Source organism: Vombatus ursinus, unplaced genomic scaffold, assembly GCF_900497805.2.
Source record: "Vombatus ursinus unplaced genomic scaffold, bare-nosed wombat genome assembly UNPS02010461.1, whole genome shotgun sequence".
NCBI lineage: Eukaryota > Metazoa > Chordata > Mammalia > Diprotodontia > Vombatidae > Vombatus > Vombatus ursinus.
Window position 1 is genome coordinate 8517320 of NW_020950239.1, and position 21717 is coordinate 8539036.

Consider the following 21717-nt stretch of genomic DNA (forward strand, 5'->3'; position numbering starts at 1 on the left):
TGTGTGTGTGTGTGTGTGTGTGTGTGTGTGTGTGTGTGTGTGTGTGTGTTTGTTTTTCAGGAAGTCCTATGATTTTTAAGTGACTTTTCCTTTTGACCTGTTTTCCAGGTCAGTTATTTTGATATCAGATACCTTAAGTTTTTCTCCATTTCCAGTCTTTAGATTTTCTTTCATATTTCCTGCTGTCTCATGGAATCATTGGTTTCTGTTTGGTCTTGTAGTCTTCAGGGAGCCCGTTTCTTGGATAAGGTTCTCTACTTTCTCTGCTAAGTGACACGCAATTCTTTCTGCCAGAACTTTTATTTTATTTTTATCTGTTGCTTCATTTCTTTTAGGTGTTCATGCTGTCCTTGTGGATAATTCCATATTTTCCCCCTTTGAACCTCAATAATTTTTGATACGGGTCAGTGAGTGCTTTGATTTACTTGGCTTTGTGCCAGGGCCAGGCTCCGTCCCCTGCTGTGCTTTTGAAGGGGTGGTTGGCCCTGCTTTTGATCTTGCCCTGGTTTGCCTCCTGGGTTCTTGCACTGACCTCCATCTCCTGGGGTGAGGGTGCCCCTGGATCTTTGAGGCTCAGAATGCTGGCACTTTAGGTTCCTTCCTGGCAAATCAGGACCTCAGAGCCCCTGGGCCTGGTTCTCCCAGTCTTAGCATGATGGTCACTGACTCCTGTTGCCCCCAGGGCTTCCAAGGGCCCCACCCTGGAAGCTTCCTGAGGTAGACTTCTCCCTTTCCTACTGTTGTCAGGATTTGGGCTGACCTCTTCTGTAGTTCTGAGGTGGAAGAAGTCACAGTAATTTCTCATTGAGTTCCTCATCATTTCTTCTGGTGTGAACTTCAGGGTTTGCTGGAGTATGTGTGAGGGACCTAAGGCGCCCACCTCCCATTCTGCCAGTCATATTGTCTGGAAACTACCCCCAACATTAGCCCAATTTCTTCATTTTCCACTGGTTTGCTAGCTTTTCTCAATCACATGCTAATTAGTGGTTCCACATTTTATAGTCTGTCCACCACATGGCACATGGCTCTCTTTCCCTTGTCTCATCCAGCAGCAGCCCCTTTATCTTTTGCCCAGTGGAGCCCCTGTGCTATTAGAAGGTAACTCCTGCTGTACACAGGAGGGATTTCATAAATAGTTGTTAAATGATTGAATAAATAATGCTTGTTGATCCCTTCTCTGAAAGTGGCTGGAGAATGCAGGGCCAATCTCCTCCTGTTCTGGCATTGACATTAAGGGAGAGACGATAGTGAGAAGATGTCTTCAGGAAAAAAGTAGGCTGTAGGAGGTAAAGAAGGAAATTGGAGGAGAAAAAGAAGCTGAAGATCATGAAGTTATTATCCCTTCCCTCACACAGCTTACAAGTCTGGCAGGCATGTGTGAGCTTGGCTAGAAATAGGGGGGCACTGAAGTTGTTCTGGAACCAGAGAAGTTTCTTTTTGACTCTTCACCATGAGGGAGCCAGGGATGAGACGAGGGTTAACAACGTAAGGTGCAGATCTACCCCAGAGAAGTAAGGGAACTGCTAGATTGCATTAGGTTGGTAATGAATTCACTGGCTTTTTGCTTCATGAGAGGAGGAGGAGGAGATGGAGAAGGTTAAACCCTAGGCCAAAAAAAAAGTAATAATAATAAATAAGGGGGGGAGATTGGTCTTTGCCTTAGCAGTTCTTTTCCCGTGCCCCTTTCCTAAATTCCTTTGCTTCTTTTTTTTGCTTAGTTGCTGAAGACTCTCATGTGTTGGTCTCTAGGCCTAATATCTGCTGGGCTGCTTTGTAGTTTTCATCAAATAGGGAGTTCTTTTCTCATTTTATGTTTTCTGGTGTATGGGACACTGGGCTGTTGAATTCCATTGTTTGTCTTGTTCTGCCTTGTCTGTTCCATTGATAGACCTCTCTGTTTTTGATCCTGTGTTTTGTAATGGTAAAGTAAAGTAAGCACTATGTTGTCAGTGGTCTGAATTGTTTTACTGGATCTGGAACTAGAAGTTTTTTCACCTTGACTAAAAAACAATTGGAAAGGGGACTCAGGAGAGGGCAGGGAAGGAGGAGAAAGACTCAGTACTCTCCTACCAGAAGAGGATTTATTCTGTCCCTGACCCCGCCAGTGAGGTTTCCAAAAGTCTAGTCCTGAACCTTTCTATTTGCAGATTAAACAGTCATTTTTTTTTTTAAATCACAAAATTTGTATCTGACCTTTTAACTAGTTTAATGCTATGCCTTTTCCTTCATGACAGATACAAAAACTTTGTGACCGAGTAGCTTCATCGACTCTTTTGGATGATCGGAGAGATGCTGTCCGTGCTCTCAAATCATTATCTAAGGTTTGTGACAGTTTGTTTTGAAGTATAACAGTTAGGCTAATTATTCATTCTTTCTAATATTATCTTTATTTTATGGACAGAAATATCGTTTGGAAGTAGGTATCCAAGCTATGGAACATCTGATCCATGTTTTGCAGACAGACCGGTAAGTTTCTGTATCTTATAACTTTTACATTAATCAGTAGAAATTGAAACATATATGTATGTGTGTGTTTAATTAAAATTCCAGAAATTATTAAAGTAAAATTTCTACTTAATTTCTACTTTGTTAACAAATTAAAAGTTTAAGATTTTTTATAAGTTGTTAAATGAAGTTGCATTTTAATGACCACAAAGGACTGCAATATAATTCTTCCAGTGTTCCTTTTATATATTGGACTGCATGCTCTTTGTAATAGAAATGTAAACTGTATTAGTGAAAAATAAGGTGTAAATTTGATTATCTCAGTAGGGTCAATGGATTTATTTTCAATTTGTGTAAACTAAACGCAGAGAGTTTAATTATTTTTCTATACCTTTGATGTCGGAACCTAGTAAGGTTTAGAACCTATAACTTGTAAAAATTTCAATCTGATGGTTGCACTGTTCGTAACATTTTCTCATTTTCTTATGAACATTTATATAAAATTTTTCACTAAATCTGCCATAGTTAATGAAAAAGAAAATTTAACATTTCAGTATATGTAGAAAGCCTTTATGAAAAGTAGCATTTAACATAAGGTAACACTCTTATGTTCTGTGCACACCAAAACCTACAGAATCTTTGGTTTCAGTGAGAATCTTTTAGTAAGAAATATAATTTACTCCTTACTTCTCAGTTTCAGATGTTGACAAATGAAAATCTCAGGAAATCTAAAGACATTATGGAATTAATCAAATCAAATTAGATATATGTAAACTCTGTATTGAAAATATATTTTATCTCATCAAAATTATCTGCATAAAATCGATAGAATGTTTATATAGTAAAACTTCATGAATTTATTTTTATTAACAAGATTCCTATAGGAACACACTAGATTTTTACTTAGATTAAAAGCTGAGCTTCTGCCTTGTCTCAGTCTTTACTTAATCTGGCCAATTTTAGGTACTAGACTGAGACAGAAGTAAGTCTAAATTGGAAATGGAACTGGTGAAGGGACTTTGGGGAAAGTAGAGCAGTAAACCCCAATGGCAGCTGCAGATAAGGGCCAAGTATTGAAAGGGTGGCAATAGAGTAACACATACATACATACATACATACATACATACATACATACATACGTACGTACAAAATTCATGGTCTACTTGAACACTTTCTTCACAGTAACCTTCTGAGATAGGTTTCTGCGATATTATGACCATTTTATAGTTGTGGAAACTGAGCCTCACATTCACGTGCCTGCAGTCAGTCAGTCACACATGCCTGTTAAGGCTTAGAATCCCAGGACTCCACTTTAGGATTTGACTGCAAAGTGCAGGAGCTGTTTGAATTTTCATATATCTAGATTTACCCGATTCAGAAAGGTACAGATTTTGCTAAATTAGTTAGAATTGTATTTAGCCTTTCCTCTGAAGAATTAGGAATTAAGAAGTTGAATGATACAGCAGTTCGGCTAGGAAAGGTGGTGTTCCCATTGTGTGTTGGGTGTCTGTGAGAAAATTTGTACGTCAAGGATGCTTTTCTTCTTTAAACATTAAATATGACATTAGTGAACATATTACAAATACAGCAGGCCTTTCTTAGTTTCCCTAGTTGTTATTCCTGTAGCACCACACCTGTATCTTATATCCATCTTGTGTTTCTTCACCTGTGGACATTTTGGGTCCCCCCCCCCCCCCACCTTGGTAGGATATAAGCTTTTTGAGGGTGAGGATTGTCTTAACTTTTGTTTTTGTGCCCTTGACTCATAATAAGCACTTAATAAATGCTATCTACTTGATGGGTGCATTTTGGAGGTATGAAAATAGTATTGTTTGCCTCCGTTTTGCTGCATAATTACCCTATTTTATCCCTGGGGTATTAGGACCACCATTGAGTCCAGAATGTCCTGTTACCCATCTGGTTTGGAAGATGATACTCTGTAGAGAGTCTTAATTAGTTGTGAGAGCTTTGGTCAAAACAAGTATTAGCCTTAGGCATTTAATAATTTTTTTTTTGCAGTTCAGATTCTGAAATAATAGGTTATGCTTTGGACACACTCTACAATATAATGTCTAATGATGTAGAAGAAGAAGAGCAAGGTAAGTTTCCAGTTATTTCTGTCTTATTAGGAACCAGCTAATCATTTAAAAGTTTATTACAGATATACACAAGCATTTAAATTTGTATGTGTGTTGAGGGGAGGGGGAGGGCGGTTCTCAACTACAAGCTGCACAATACATTTTGGCACAACTTTGGCCTGTAGGGTTGTTAGTAAATCAAGTTGTTGCGAAATGAATTGTGAATGTTGATAGTGCAAATACTACTAGAGATTTTGTTTGCTGACAGTTTTTAGTAAATGTGTATTAGAGTTCTAGTCTAATTTAGATTTAAAATGCCTGATTTTGTGGAAGAATTCAAGTGCACTGCACATTTTATTATTTGCTTTTTTCTCTGTGAATGATGAAACTCAAATTTGCAGACAGAAAAGACAGTTGCCACTTGGAAACATATTTTGGAATCATATAAGTGTTACAGGCTTCAAGTATATGAGAAATTTGCTAGATTAGAACAAAATCAGTTTCTATGTCACTTCTTGGAGGGAAATGTGGAAAATGGTTACTGGGGGAAAGTGTTTGTCATGTTATTATAAAATGGAATTGGATTATCATTCATTGGTTCTTTTGCCCTCTAAGAAAATGTCTGTATCATTAGTGTATTTGGTTTTTAGAAGGTTAAGCTTAAATGAACATATAGCAAATTCTAAGTGTGTAGTCATTCTTTATTGCTGATTGAAAACCAGAGTTTTGCATCTCTGCAGTAATATCTAGGAATTGAAGTTCCTTTTAGGGAATCTTTACTTTCTCAATTATGTTATATAAAATTATTTTAAGAATACACGCTATAAAGCAGTTGATATATAAAATAGTTTAGTTATAATAGAATACGTTAATTTTGCTCTGTCTGATAATCAATATCAGCCTTTGAATTCTCAGGTTTTGTCTTGTATTGTTTTTCCATCTAGGTAGCTGTCCACATAAAGTTTTCAACTATTTTTGTTAGTACTGTAGTTATTAATAGTAAAAAACCATCATCTTTGAATTGAAAAAGCAAAGAGATGTATCTAACAAGGAATTCTAAACCTGTTGTTGATTTCCAGAGTCAAATTTCATATCTTGAAGCTAGATCACATCTTAGTTTATCTTTTAAAAGTAGATATTTATCTTATTTTTTAAGACTACCCAATTGCTTATATTAACAGGCTATCCAATATGAATATATTATAAACTTGGATTTATTCAATGAAATAAATTAAATTTTGCATTTCCCGTACTCCTATGATACTCTGCACTAAAAATTATTTGGTACTCAGTGATTCTGAAGCATACTGCAATTCAGATATATTTTGGGGGGAAAAAAAGAGATATTCTTTAAATACGTTTTCCTTTTTTGATTCAGATTACTTAATGTTCTTAAGCCAAGGTTGTTTTCCTGTGATGTATTCCTTTTTACTTGGTACAGTTCAGGAGGATTGACACTTCGTCCCCTTGTAGAGAGAAAAACCTCTAAGAGTTCATTACTTAAGTGTAGTTGAGTTCTAAGTATACTACCACTCCTCATTTCTTGATGGTGGGAGTGTATTTCTTAGAAGAGTTTGCATTGTTCTCAGAAAATTAGAAATATCTGTTAACTGCTTCTCATTGTTATTCAGGTTTTAAAATTAAGCAATTAGCAAAATGTCCAATCTTTTGTTATACAAAATAGGGAAATCTTGACAGAAGGTAGATGTAGTTTGACAATGTATAATATTATTTTAAAAACAACAAAAAGTGGTAGGAGTGTGTTAGCAATTCTAATGCATTGCAGCAGACCTGCACAACCTGTAGCCTGTGGGCCACTTACAGCCCACTGGCATGCCAAAGGATTTCGGGTAGTCCGTGAAAAATATAGAGGATGTTTTCCTCTACATTTTTTGCGGGCTACCCGAAATCCTTTGGCGTGCCGCAGGCCTCCATTATGGTGTTGAACACCAGTGGAAGAAATTCTTAAAAATTATTATAGTAAGGCTTATTTACAATTTCACTTTTTTCTTAATACCCAGACTGTCTTACTGAGTTACTATTTACTCCCAGCTATTTTACCCACATCTCAATACTGGTGACCTTTCCTAGATGAGGAGTCTCTAGTAAGCATTACTTGGTATTCTTGGGTTGATCTAGATTCTAATGTTAGATCTGTCACTAACTTGTTGTGTAACCTTGGGCAGGGCATTTTGCTGAGCAGCGAAGTCCACAGTCACTAGACTAGGTGATTTGTAAGATTTCTTCTAGCTCTCAATTTCTTATTAGTCTCAGAGATTGTGTTGTGAGATGTTTTATGGTTTCTGTTTTCTGGACTGCAAGAGATAATCAGGTTTATAATACATATGAAGAATTGAGAAGTTTATTTGGGAAAAGTATTTATTAATTGCCTAATTTTAAATAAGTGGTTGACTAATTTCTAACTAGATGTAAAATCTTTACAGCTTCCCCACTAATGACTAGAGGGTGTTTGTAACTAAGAAAATGAGAATCCCTATTGGGAAATGAAACATTGGTGCTGTTAATAGTATCTTTCCTTTATTCTTTTTAAGGACTAGAAGGATAAACAGATCCAGGGTCTTGGGCTTTCCTTTGTGTGTTTGGATTTTTCTTTTCTTTGTTTAAAATGTATTGTCTGGGAGGTTTCTCCTCTAGAAACTGGAGGGAGAATGCTGCCATACCAACAGGCTCCCCAGGCAGGCAGGAGTCACTGTGAGGATTTGTGCGTTCATGTATTCATTTAGCTGGTATTTCTTTATCGTCTGCTATGTGCAGAGCTCAGTGCTAGGCACTGGGAGATACACGAAGATTATGTAAGACTTGGGCTGGAGCTTCTTGTTTATTTGGAGGCCATAGAACATGCACCAGTAACTAGAATGCAGAATAAATCTTGATTGTTTTAGGGGAAGGGAAGATAAGGCAATTAGCATTTATGACAGGTAGCACTTACTGTGTGCCAAGCGAAGTGCTGAGTGCTTTTACAAATATGATTTCCTTTGATCCTTGTAACAACCTTGAGAGGTTGGTGCTGTTATTATCATCCCCACGTGGTGTTTAAAAAGGTTCGAGAGACATGATTTCTGGGAAATTTTATACTTGTATTAGTAATGCCAGCATTTTAATAAAAGCATGGTCATTTGGCTGTCTCTCTCAGACCAAAGACCCCTTATGGCGGTGGGCTCACAGTTTATATGCCCTTGGAAGAGCAGATGTTCCCAACGGTGGCAGTCAACTCTGATTGGCTAACAATTAATGAGAAAATGAATATTACAGTGAGAAGGTGGACTGTATTACAGTGAGGGTCTTGGGGTTCATGACTTGGATTACCTAAATTTTGATCAAAGAAACTTATCAGTTTCCATGTCACCTCTCTGACAAAAGGGAGAATCAATACTTTGCCAGACCTGAGTGAACACAGTGAGCAGGAATGCACTCATTAGCCCAAACTTGGAATTTCTTTTACCAACTTTGATTAGATCTCAGCCATTCTGGTTGGATAAGTGTTTTGGGAAGATTTCCCATACTGGTTGATTTCTGGATGAGGAATTGAAAAAGGGGTTAAACCTTGGGCCTAATACAATAATTAGTTATTAATACAAGAGAGAAATAATAATTTCTCACACCCATTTTGCAGTTGAGGAAACTGAGGCAAACAGAGGTTAAGTGACTTGCCCGTGGTCACAGAGCTAGTGTTTGAAGCTGAATTTGAACTCAGGTCTTCCTGATTCCAGGCCCCATGCTCTGTGTACTGTGCCACCAACTGCCTCTTTTTAAGCTATTAAAGCTTAAATCTACACAAAGAGAGTTGTGAACAAAGTGCTGTCTAAGGTCTAAAGGAAGAGAGCTTATTGCTATCTGCACAAGAAATCTTCCATGATATCCATGATCTCTGTCCTTTAGGGTTTGCAGAACATCAGTGGAAAAGTGAACTAGAAATTTAAATGTAAGGAAATAAACAAAACCTTATAGATAAAACAGAGCATTGATGGGAGCACTGTGAGGTAAGATTGGAGAATACCTCATTAAAAAAGGAAAAAGGTGAGATCAGAGGGATGGTAGAATGGCATTCTGTATGAAGAGTTAACCTTCTATGAGCGGATGCATGCGCATGTAAAAGCATGGCGGAGGACCTTTGGATGAGGTTCAGTGGAAGGAGAAAGAAAGAAACAGGCCTGGGGTAGGAATGTAGTACAGACTGCCTGAATAGAGGGGGGAAGTGGGTTATGAGTCTAGATCACAAAGGTTGTGAGGGGGTCATTCACCTACCTGGGCACCTGCTGGACGTCTCTGAGAAAATATTGATCTGCCTTAATAATAATGCCATCCTTCAGAAGGTAGAGGGAGCAACCAGGAGACTGCTGTTCTGAATCCGTCTCTCATGAGCAAGGAGGAATTGGTTGCTTAAATAGAAATAATGGAAACCTAGGGAGGAAGTGGCCATGCCATCCTGAAGTTTGTGATAGAAGGAAGGACCAGCATAGTTTTTTGCATTCCGTGGGCTTTTGGAAGACTCATGTGAAAGCATTCAGAAAAAGGATTGGTGGGATCCTATGATCCCGAGATACTATAGAAGAGGATCGTATGTTATTGAAGATGAAACTCGTTTAATGAGACAATGAATACTGTCAGTGAAGAAGTGATGTGAAAGGTATCCAAAGAGAGTACTTTGAATAATCAGAAAAGTCATAAACCAACTCAGATTTTTAAAAGATAAGTCCAGGAAGTATCAGTAAGAACAGGTAACTGAGAATGAATATAAAAGTGTCATAGTTCAAGTCAGGAGCTCTGAAGCCCAGAATGAGCTAAGGCTTCTGAAAAATGATAAGGACAACAAAAGGATTTGAAAGGGTATGTAGAGGATGAGAGGAGAAAGATCAAAGAAGGATTAGGACTGCTTGGGGTGGATGGGACCGATGAAGAAAAGAAGGTAGAATTACTGAAGTCTTATTTTGCTTCTGTTTTCTCTACCTAGGAGACTGGGAAGCATAGAACAAAAATGGTTAACAGGGAAATGAAACCCAAGATAAGTGAGGAGATTCTAAGGGTAGCTGCCTTCCATATGTCAAAATCATCAGGCCTGGACCAAGTTTACTACACAGGGTACTGAAAGAACTTATGGATTGGATTGCTTAGTCGTCGTTGGTGATTTGTGAAAAATCGTGACACGTGGGGAAAGGTGTCCCAGGACTGGTGATGGGCAAACGTGGACCTCATTTTCAGAAAGAAGTAAAACATTCTTTTAGTTAGAGGCTTGACTTTGACTCCTGGCAAAATTCGAGAAAGATGATTTATGAGCACTTAGAAAGGGAAGTGGTGATCACTAAGAACCAACTAGGGCTCATCAAGAAGAAATCAGGCCAGACTAACTTCGACTTTTTGGGCAGAATTACTAGCGTAGGAATAGGTTAGGGAAATTGCATATGTCACCGTAGATATCATTTATCTCTATAGATTGATGCAGATGGATAAATTATACCCATGGTTTTCAAGAAGGCATTTGTTTTTAACTGTGGATGAGATGGAGACAGGTAAATATTTAAACTGATTGAACAGTCAACCTCCTCACCCCCCAAAAGTGGTGATAAATGGGTCAGTTTAAACATGGAAGAACAGTGTTTAGTGAAGTGCCATGCTACTCTGTTTCTGATTCTCTTGTAGTCATCCTTTTTCTCAGTAACTTGGATGAAGGCATACATGTTATTATGCCTATTTGTGGATTCCATAAAGCAGGAAAGGATAGCTAAAATTTTGCATGACAGAATTGGGATACAGAAAGGTAATATAAGTCAGAAATATGGTTTGAACTTAATAAATTGAAAAATAAAGATAGTTATGAAATCCTTTATTTGGGTGAAAAATTTCAAATTCTTAAGTATAACATGGAGAAGGCATGTGCTAGATAAAGATCTGGGTGCGTTAGTGCACTGCAGGCTTGGTATAAATCAACAGATAGCAAAAACTAATATAATCAATCATAAGCTGCATTAGGTAAAGCATAATAGAATATATGGGAGTACTCTACTCTTTCTGTCTGGTTGGACCATATCTAGAATATTGTTTTCAGTTCTGATTTGTATGTGTCAGAAAGGACTTTGATAGGCTAGAGTTCATCCAGAGGCTGGCAGCTAGAATGGTGAAGTAACTGGAAGCCATGCCATTCAAATAATAGTTGAAAGAATCAGGCAAGCATTTATGAAGCACTTACAACATACTAGGCATTGTGCTGAGTGTTAAGGGTGCAAATAGGAAAGTAATAAAGTCCCTGTGCTCAAGGTGCTGGTGTTCTGCTATACAGGACAGTGCATGTTCACGTATAAGTAAATACAAGATATATAGAACATGTGGATGTATGAGTGTGAGTGTGTGTGTGTGTGTGTGTGTGTGTGTGTGTGTCTTTGAAGAGGAACACTAACAATTTGAGAAAGGCCTTTTTTTGGTTTGTATCTTTGAGACTGTCTTACTTAGACTGGGAATGTAACAGCCACTTATGGGGCTGATCTCAATCCTCACGGGCGTGGAAACATTAGCCTGCTCTCCATTTTTCCATCCTGGGCTGGTTTGCCCTTCCATGAGCAGCCAGGTGGTCCCTTGCTCTCAGGGACCTGCCATGTTGGTGCTGGACTTAGTGAGGACAGCTAATCCGTACTTTAGCCAGATTGCAGCTCAGAACTAGAAAACTCAAGGGAGGGATCTATCAGCCTCAGCCTTCCCGGAAGCAGGGACTTGAGGTGTGGATGCCACCACACCAAAGGCGTTTGGAAGGAGGTCATGCTTGGGTTGAGCCTTGTAGGAGCAACAGGTACTGAGAGGAACTACAGATGTTTAATTTAGCCTGGGGAGAATGAGAAGGCTGGGAGGGTAGGGACATGGTAGCAGATTTTCAAGATGTGAGGGATTTTTGTGTGGAGGGAAGGAGCAGTTAATGTGGAAGATATCAAGAGATTTTGCCTCAGTGAAAGGAAAAACTTTGTTACAGTTAAAGCTGATTAAAAATGAAATGGGCCGGCTTACAAGGCAATGAATTCCTCGTCTGTGGGAGTTCTTGAGCAGAGTCTGAATTAAAGGGATGATATTGTAGAGGGCATTCTTACTCTGGTAGAGAGACGTATGTGGTAGGTTGAGCAGGGACCAGATTAAAATGTAATTGGGAAATGTTTAATAAAGTAAAGAAAAATACAGTACAGCATAGGTAGTGTTAATTTGAGGTTTTCTGAGCCCATAAGCAGTCTGCTGGAGTTTGACACCATAATTCTAGATGACCTTGGAGTTTGATTTAAACTTGATATCTCTGGTTCTGTGGTTTGGCCGCATGTGGACTAGACCTTAAAGGATGGGGAGGGTTTGAGCCAGAGAGAGCAGCGTGAACCCAAGCACAGAAGTTAGTCACATGCGGTAGAGTAACGCTGTTTGTCAGGACCATGGTGTAGTGTGAAATAAGGCAGAAAAAGTAGGTTGGACTGGATTGAAGGCCTGAGACAAAGGCGTTTAACTTAATGCCTTGTGAAAGTTAAGTCATTAAAAAGCAAAGAGCTATTAAAATATTGTTAGGAATTTGTAGGAGAGTGAACATAGTGACTGCTGGTCCTCAGCTTGATCATTGCCCTTTGGTGCTTTGTCAGAAAGCCAGTGCCTGCCCACCACTTCCTGGGGGCACAAGGTACAGAACAAACTGAGGCCCGCTTGGAAATCTTTCATCCTTTGAACTTCCAAGTTTGCAAGATATGCCTAGTGGTGCGCTGGCCCAAAATCTCGAAAGAATTATTTTAATATCATGTATGGTAATTGACTAAATGAGTTTGATTTATTTCTTACAACCAACTAATATCCTAATGTCATAGCTTATGAGAAAAATCTGGGGTTTTTTGGGAAGTATTTTAGAAGCTCTTGTTTATTGTTTTATGTATGGTGCTGTGTAGGTAATGTTTATCTTTTTCAACCATTCTCTCTTTTTTCTTTTATGTCTACCTTTGCAGATGACATGGAAGGTAAAGGAGATTGCATTTATATATGCATGATGCTTTTAGGCATAATTTTTGATATTATAAAAACATTGTTATGTGACTTTTCTCCCTTCTTCAGCTTGTAGTAAAGATCTTCATATTGAAAATTGCTTTATTGCTTAAGAATTCCTTGTTGAAGATAGATCTTTCACAAAGTCATTGTTGATTGCATTTGTAATTCCCACATTTTATATGTAGATGTTTTTGCTGTCTGAAACTCAAGAAATGTTTCCAGGGCAGTTTTAGAATGAAAATAATGAGACTCTTGATATTATAACAGTGCATATGTCACAAATTAGTTTGTGTGTTTTTTGCCTGGAAAAAGATTGCCTTAATTCATTTTATTGGTTTGTATATTTTTAAATCTATTGACACATTTTGCTTTGCCAAAACACATGGAACCTAGCAAACCCTTGAACAGCAACTAACTCCAGCCCCTACAAAATATAACCAGAATATAGTTTATTTTTACAGAAAAGTGAGACGTTCCTTTAACTTCTTTTTTATTGGTACATCATTGTCATCTCCTGATTTGCCCTCTTGTTCCACTTTTTAACAAAGATGGTTAAACAAAATCAACTGCTATGGTGATGCAGATTCTGACAGAGTATGTACCATCCCGTGCTTGGAATTCCCACGCTTTCTAAGAAGGAAGGAATCTTGTTCATCATCTGGGAGGGGTCCATGTGTCCTTTAGCTTGAACCATATCATATTAACACTGACCATTTAAAAAATAGTTTCCTGAAAGCATAAAAAGTCCTGTTCCATAGCTACTTCAAATCATTAAATGTAGTTGTGACTTTTATTTTCATGTGGATTAAATGATTTATCTGTTAAATGAGGAAGGAAATGCTTCAGTCGTATACTGGTTGAGATGATAGTTGAACAAGTATCCAGTCCAGCGTAGGCTTATAGGTGAAAAAATGACAAAGGAAATCGCTTGTTGGTATGTTTAGCATTATCTTTGATGTCACTTTGATGTTACTTTTATCTTTTTGTCTAATGTCACTTTTAAATGAAATGAGAACTCTCTGTGTCATTAGGAGTAATTGGGACAGTGTTTCTGGAATTGGTGATAACAGTTGGAAGGAGCTGCCACTGGATTTTTCTCTTAATTTTTTAATATGAAATACTAACCACAATTGAATTTTTCCCTAAATTATAATAGAATCTTGATTAAATTATACCCTAATAATATGCAGCTATTTTATTGAAAAATGAGCAATTTGGGAGCCTGAATTATTTTGATGAAATTTTTACTTAAAAAAAAAGTTTTAAAACGATGATGCATTGTGTTTTTATGTGACACTTTTCAGCAGTGCCACGTTCTCTGATAACCTTCGTTTACTCCCGAAAACAAAAGTAAAGCAGTCTGACAGAGGGTGTAAAATTCTATAGTTGTGAGAAGAAACATGTAAACTTAAAGAATTCTGAGTAATGCCCCTGATAAACAAAAACAAAAACATAGGGCCTTAGAGACTATCTAGTCTAGGAACTGTCATTTTACAAATGGGGAAACTGAGACCCAGAGAGGAGAAGTGACTTGTCCAAAGTCTTAACGGGCTGTAAGTGGCAGAAATAGGATTTCAGCCTCTGCTCCCTTATCTCAAATCCAGGACTCTTTCCACTGCACTATAATGGCTTTATTTTATTCTATTTTCATAAGCATTTTTCTCATTTAAATATGAGATGAAGCATGCCATGTCAGCTGACCTTAGTTTTTAGAAGACCTGGCTTCAAGTTCTGTGGAGTCTCTATTACAAATCTGGTGCTTATCTGCATTAGTAGAGGGAGTTTTTTCCTCAGGGAGTTCCCTATATTGGAGAAATCACAGGTCTAGTTTTCCCTCCCTCAGACCCCAGGTTATATGAATGTGTGTCTATCTTATGACTGCTTTGTAAATATTTACTGCGTTTGCCTTTTTTTTTTTTTTTTTTTTGGTGAGGCAGTTGGGGTTAAGTGACTTGCCCAGAGCCACACAGCTAAGTATTATGTGTCTGAGGCTGGATTTGAACTTGGGTCCTTCTGACTCCAGGGCCGGTGCTATATCCACTGTGCCACCTGGGTGCCCCTGAGTTTGCCATGTTAGCATTTCTTGACTCAACTTTTGGCCTTTTCCTATTACTGTTACAGTGTCTGTAATTGACTTGTTCTACCCTTTGTCCCATTACTATCACAAATATTTTAAAGTAGAAAGTCACCTAACTTGTCATTTTATCAGTATTCACTTTATCAATATTTAGCCACCTAAAAATTGGAAGTTTTTTTGTGATAAATCTTTTCAGGAGCATTTACTCTGTCCAGCAATTCCTTCTTTCAGATGTTTTTGTTTAGCTAAACTTCTGTGCTTAACTTGATCGGCATGAGAGTGTCAGATTGGTTAGGGCGTTGAACTTAAAATTAGGAAGATATGTTCAAACCCTGTGCTTCAGACTCTTAGCTATGTAATTCTGGACCAGTCACCGAACCTTTCTGTGACAGTATCTTCATCAGTGAAATGAGAGGATCAGATCATGATCTCCCTCCTCACTCTAAATCTTTGATTCTATGATCCTGTCAGTAGAACTATCTCACATGTTCATCGATACAAAGCCAAACATTTCTCTGAGCCCATCTCCCACTTGAATCCAGACTAAATGATTAACAAGACAAGAGTGTGATGGTTTACCAGCCCCATCTTGGTATTGGTAATTGTATTTTGCACATTCAAGGGGAACTTATGTTCTAGTATTGATCTGTAGTTTGCCAGCTGTGTGACTGAGAACAAATTGCTTAACCTCTGTGTGCCATTGTTTTCTCATCTGCAAAAATGATAGTTGGGTCAGACTATGATTTTAAAAGTCTCTTTTAGCTCTCTGATTCTCTGGATGTTGCTTGTGTCTGCTAGGTGACACGGCGGGGGGGGAACGCTCTCCTTTCTTCCAGTTCATCCTTACTGCATGCCAGGAAGGTTCTATTCCCTAACATAGCTCTGCCTCCATCACCGCCAGCTGACTGAGGTCACTCAAGGTTGTCAGGAAGGTTAACCCGGTTCTCCTGTCCCCTCTCCATTCCTTTCTCTTAAGGGAGATTGCTTAAAAAACACTTTCTTTTAAAAAGTTGTAACATTGTGAACCAAACAACCAGGTTTTTTTTCATCTTTATAATATTTTATCCTTTTCAGTAGCAGCAAAAGAAATAGTCAAGCTATGAGATTACCTTCACTGTTACTATAAATATAGTCATCAAGTCCAAATCACTAATATTTGAAGTAATTATCAAAATTTATTATATTTGTATACTAGTAAAATTTGTGAGTAAGAGATGGAATCAGTTACTCAGGAATTTTAATTTTCTTCTTAAGCCTTTGTCTAGGATGAGTGGTAATGGGGCTTAGTGGATAGAAAGCTGACCGAAGAATTAGGAAAACCTTTGATATGTCGCTTTATTGCTCAATGGCCCCATGCAACTGTCCAAGACAACAAAGTTGCAGAACATCTGACAACCTGCATTTGTATAGGGCATTCCTCACTGGGAATTCTCTGAACTGATAATATCGGAAGTCCTGACCAAAAATCTGTAATACATTACTGTACATTTTCATTATTATAGCTAAATATTCAGCAGTCCTCATTACTGGAATATAACATGAGCAGACTTTTTTTCATAAAATAATGCATTTTGAAAATATCACAAAATCCCAGAATTTGTTGGAAAGAACATCAGCATCCAACTTCTCTAACCAGTTAAGGAAAGAAATGCTTTCTATGACATACCAGACAAATGGCCATCTCTGCTTGAAGACCTCCAAGGAGGGAAAACCCACAACTTCTTCGGGCAGCCTGTTCTATTTTGAAACAGTTCTAAATGTTAGAAAGGGTTTTTGTTTGTGTTTTGTTTTTCTCTGACATCAAACTTAAGTTTCCTTTTGGTACCCACTTTTCCTGGTTCTTCCTTCTGGGACCAAAGAAAACAAGTCTAATACCTCTTCCAGATGACATTCCTTTCAGCACTTGAATATAGTATCATATCCCCCCTGAATCTTCTTTTCTCTCATTCCTTTTCTCCCTTTCCCTTCCACTCCCCTTTCCATTTCCTCCTATCCCTCTTCTTTACTCCCCTCTTTTTAATTTAGTATCTTATTTTCCCCCAGTTACACGTAAAAACAATTTTTAACATTTCGTCTTTAAAACTTTGAATTCTAAATTTTTTTCAGGCCCCCCCCCACCCCCGCCATTGGCAAGCAGTGCAGTACAGGCCACACATTTGTAGTCTCACAAAACATTTCCACAATAGTTATGTTGAGAACAAACTGTATCAGCATCTTTGTTATCCCTTCCATTTTAAATCTATGGGCAGAGAAGATAGAATGTAAACTTACTGTGCTTCCCCTTTATTTTTTGTGTTTTTAAGAAGATCACGGAATTGATGTTTTTATCTCCACCCAAGGGATGGAGTAGACATGCACACCATTTGCAAAGATATTATGTACCTTTGGACTGTGGGTTGACCATAAACATGTTTGTTATTGAGCAGTATCCATGCTTCAGCCTTTCGGTTTTTCATCAATGGAGTGCTAGACTGATCTCAAGTCAGGGGCCATGGATCACACTGAAAAGGCCCTACAGTGTTTTAGGGACTGGTGCAGTCAACATAGTATCAAGTAAAACCACGAGCATTTTGAGAACCTCACCATGTGAAAGGAGTTCCCTCTAAATTTAATCTTTGTGTGAGATGCTCTTTATGGCACATGGTGGATGCCTTTGGTGAGCATATGACTCCCTGTTCTGTTCTTCCCTTGATATTGGTTATCAGAGGATTGATCATTAAACCCATATCTCTGTGACTGCGTCTGTTGGGGAGTCTTTATGGTCTTATATATGCATGACAGGAAGCTTGGAGGACAGTCTTTGAGACTGAAGTTTGCTGTATTAAATTGGAATGTTCTTTCGTAATCCACAGTTCAATCCACCTTTCAGTCATTTGTGTGATTGTACAGGTGTGTTTTACGGTAGAAGCCTGATTGTTGCCTTCTCGTATTTTCCTGAAAAATACACTCTGTGTGTGCTGATCATTCTCATAAAGAGATAAAGTAGGTATATAAGGTCAGAGTTGAATAATGTCATCTGTTATCATTTCTATTCTTTAAAAATCTTTCACTAGTTGAGATCTTGGAAATAGTTGCCATTTCCTCATTTAGCACATAGGTAGTTCCACTGTCACTAATGATAAAAATAGGATGCTAAGGAAATACAAGCACATCTTTTATTTTGCATCTTTGTTTTCCTTTTTTAAATTTCATTTATATAGGCTCTTGAGATCAAATGGATTTTCACAGCATAGCTCTTCTGCTTCTAAGTGACTGGCCACTCATATTCTGTCTCTTTGCCCCAACTCCTAACTGTAGGTGTACCCCAAAAGCTTTGTCCTAGATCATCTTTTTTTTCACTCTCTATACTCAATTCCCATGGGTTCAACTGTTATCTCTGTGCAGATCTCCCCAACTCATGTTTCCTTCGTCTCCAGTCCAGTCTTCACATAGCTGACAAAGTGATCTCCTAATGTACAGGTTTGACCATTTCAATCTCCATACACACACCATCTCACATGCAAAGTGATTCTTAGGTGTTTCTTGGAAAAAATATAAACTGTTTGGCATTTTAAAGTTTTTCACTGTTTATCTTCAGCTGACCTTTGTAGACATCATGCACAGAATGGTCTAGCCACACTGGCCTTATTGCTATTTCTCATGCTTGATATATTCTGTTTTCTTTATTCTAATAGAATATTTCTATTCTATTTTCCACCCTAAATTGCCTTGTATTTTATTTTGTATTCATTTTGTTTACTTAGATTTACTTAGGTGTACATGTTGTTTCCCCCAATAAAATGTAACCTCTTTGAGGGCAAGGAAGGACTATTTTTCTGTTTGTATCTCCAGCGCCAAGAATACTACCTGGCCCAGAGAACCCAGGAGCACCTGTAGCTTCATAAAGAATAATATAAAGTTCTGCCTTCTATATACCTGGCAATAGTTGTTAATCACCTTGACGAAGATCTGTTTGGCATGAGAGCATGTAGTGTAGAAACTTGTTATGGTAGTAGTATTGCTAAGAAAGATAAGCAGTGAACAGGTTACTTAAACTCGAGGATTTTTAATGTACACACTGCCCCCTACTTGATGAGAGTGAGTAGGTGACTTAAATGGCTTGTTCAAGGGCATTTTGCGTTTTACGTAATTAATGTACACATAGTGTCCTTTCATGTCTTTCTTTTGAGCCTTACAGCAGCCATATTCGATAGGTAAGGTGCAGGATATTATTACTCCCATTTTAATAGGAGAGGAAAATGAGCCTCAGAGAAATAGGTGTCTTGTCTGAGGATACCCAGTTAGCTCAGGCTTAAACCAATTCAGCTCTGACCCTTATCAAGGCATAAAATCTGATGAATGCTTGCCACAGGTGTTTGCCATTGGATGGATGGGATCCCTTACAGAGTTAAAGTGGAAGAGAGATTGCTTGTAGAGTGTGAGGTTTCCCAAATGCTCCTGTTTGTGGATGATATTGTATTTATTCCATCAGTCAAGCCGTGGACTGTTGCATAACCCAAATGAGATCCATAATCATTACAAGTAGGTCAGCCTAACTATTCTCACAGAAAAAACCCAAGTGATTGAAGAATGCCTGTTGTCCAGATTATGTTATGTCATATATCTTGAACAGACTGTGCATCTAGATTGCATTTGGAAAATTGCTTGGTGTTTTTAATGATTCCAGTATCTCCTTGAAACAAAGCCTATCTTTTTAACTTAACGATTTTTTCCTGGTAATGCTCTGTGCTCTCAATCATGGAACATTACAATCTCTAAGGAATTAAAGTTCTAGGTTGCTCAGAGGACAATGGAGAAGGTCAGGGCAGGCACAGATTACTTCATATTACCAATGAAGAATTAATTGCCTCACAGAAGAGTAAGTGAACTAATCAGATTGCAGAAGGAAAGGCTAGCTGATGGGTGGACTCCATGCCTCATTGGTACCTGTACAATGTCAAGGTCTAGAAGAAAACCTCTCTTGAGATAGGTAGACTGTCTCTCTATGAAGGAAGATTTATGGGAAAACAAAGAAGAGACAGCAGAGAATGAAGGGGCATGCATAGGTTGCCATCTGCATTGTTGGAGGGAGTGCTTAGTCAAGATCACATTCACTGAAATATCAGTCAAAAAGATATTATTTCTCACAGGATCTTTTTGTCATTTGTAACTTTTAGATGTTATTGCTATAGTAAGTTTGGGTCCATGTGGGCCTCCTGATGAGGGAGAGTGCAGTGTAAGAACTAAGTATTTAGTTGTTGTGATTCATGTCAACCCATGTGAAAATAGGTAGAAAGTGACTGGCTAAGAATAAAAGAAAATTATACTCAGACCTTCCTTCAATCAATCAGTCAACAAATATTTATTAAACACTTACTTTAAGCCAGGCTCTCAGGATACAACTAAAAAAAAAATGAAACTATCTACTCTCAATAGAAGGACTTTCTGGTGGCTTTGCTAGGGAGGAGGAATGAGAGCTTATTCTTGGACGATCCATATGGCAGATAGATGGCCTATAGGAGGCTTTTGCTAGGGAGAGATTGGTCTGTGATATATTTTAATGATCCTCAGAAGGATAAAAGGACCTACTGGTTAGGAATATGCTTTTACTTTCGTATTTGTCTCTAGTTCTGATTTCTATCTCTGATATGTAGAGTTAAACTTTTAGAGCTAAAAGAGGAATTACATATCAGTCAGTCTATCCCTCATTTTACAGCTGAGACCTAGAGAGGTAAAGTGATTTGCCTAGCATCGCACAGCTTTCCCTGACCTTTTCTTTCTCCACCTTTAATTTTTTCTTTTTCTTTCTGAGGTCATTGGAACAATGATATAAGAAATTAATAACAGAATAAAAGGTTTGCAGAGCGGCAATAAAGGTCTAGCTAAGGTTATGATTATTTTTGTATCATTTCAGAGTTTGAAATAAACATTGCAAAGGTTATCTAATATAAATCAACAGCAAGACCAGAGAAACGGATGATGAGTGGTACGTCAAGTTTGGAATTCATTGGATGACTAGGCTACAGAGAAAGGGCATCCTAGAATGACTTCCATTCTAGGATGTTTACGGAAGTAGCCAGCTGTGGAGTCAGTGCCACACAAAGTCAGCAGGTGAAACCAGAATAGAGGAGCTAGAGCCAGGAAGAGTCAGGCTGAGTTATCCAAGATACATCGGGAGCTGATGCAAACCTATAACAACCAGGAGCCATGCCTCAAGAAATAAGGAGTTGAATGATATAACTAGGGAGCTTTCAAATGAAGAAATGCACACTTTCAACAGCCATATTCAAAAATGCTCCAGATCATGAATATTATAAATGCAAATGCAAATTACTCTGAGATTCCATCATACCCATCAGATGGGCAAAAATGACGAAAAAAAGGAAAACGACAGTTTTTAGAGGGACTGTGGAAGAAGAGGCACATTAATGTATTAATGTATTATTGATGGAACTATCATTTAATCCAGCCAGTCTCTCTTTTTTTTTTTTTTTTTTTTTTTTGCTTTTTTGGTTAGGCAGTGGGGTTAAGTGACTTGCCCAGGGTCACACAGCTAGTAAGTGTTATATGTCTGAGGTCAGATTTGAATTCAGGTCCTCCTAAATCCAGGGCCGGTGCTGTATCCACTGCGCCATCTAGCTGCCCCCTTTTTTTTTTCAAATTCTTTTTTTTGTTTGTTTTTGTTTTTTTATTTGGGTTTTTTTTGGTGAGACAGTTGGGGTTAAGTGACTTGCCCAGGGTCACACAGCTGGGAAGTGTTATGTATCTGAGGCTGGGTTTGAACTCAGGTCCTCCTGACTCCAAGGCTAGAGCTTTATCCATTGTGCCACCTAGCTGCCCCTAAATCCAGCCATTCTTGAAGGATATTTGACATCATGCCTGAGTATTACTAAATTCTACAGACCTTTTTATTCGATATATGATTATACTGTCTTTGAGCCCAAAGAGGATGGATGCATATTTATAACAGCACTTTTTGATGTAGCAAACAAGTGGACACATCAGGTACCCATTAGTTGAAGAGTGACTGGACAGATTATGGGATGTGAATGTAATGAAATATTTTTGTGCTGGGACGATGAACAAATACTATGGATTCAGGAAAAACTTGGAAGGACTTACAGG

The 21717-nt window shown here is 38.1% G+C and overlaps 1 protein-coding gene across 3 annotated transcripts in view; it reads left to right on the top strand.

Moving 5' to 3' along the window:
• USO1 (USO1 vesicle transport factor) overlaps positions 1 to 21717 on the top strand; it is an 89761-nt gene that overhangs the window by 9844 nt on the left and 58200 nt on the right. For 2 of the 3 annotated variants that reach the window (XM_027854633.1, XM_027854634.1), the window contains exons 2-4: positions 2235 to 2321; positions 2402 to 2466; positions 4465 to 4544. In XM_027854633.1, the coding sequence (XP_027710434.1) occupies positions 2235 to 2321; positions 2402 to 2466; positions 4465 to 4544 (232 nt within the window). Of the gene's footprint in view, positions 1 to 2234; positions 2322 to 2401; positions 2467 to 4464; positions 4545 to 20556; positions 20579 to 21717 lie in introns of those variants that run through there. The other variant, XM_027854635.1, reaches the window with a different exon arrangement.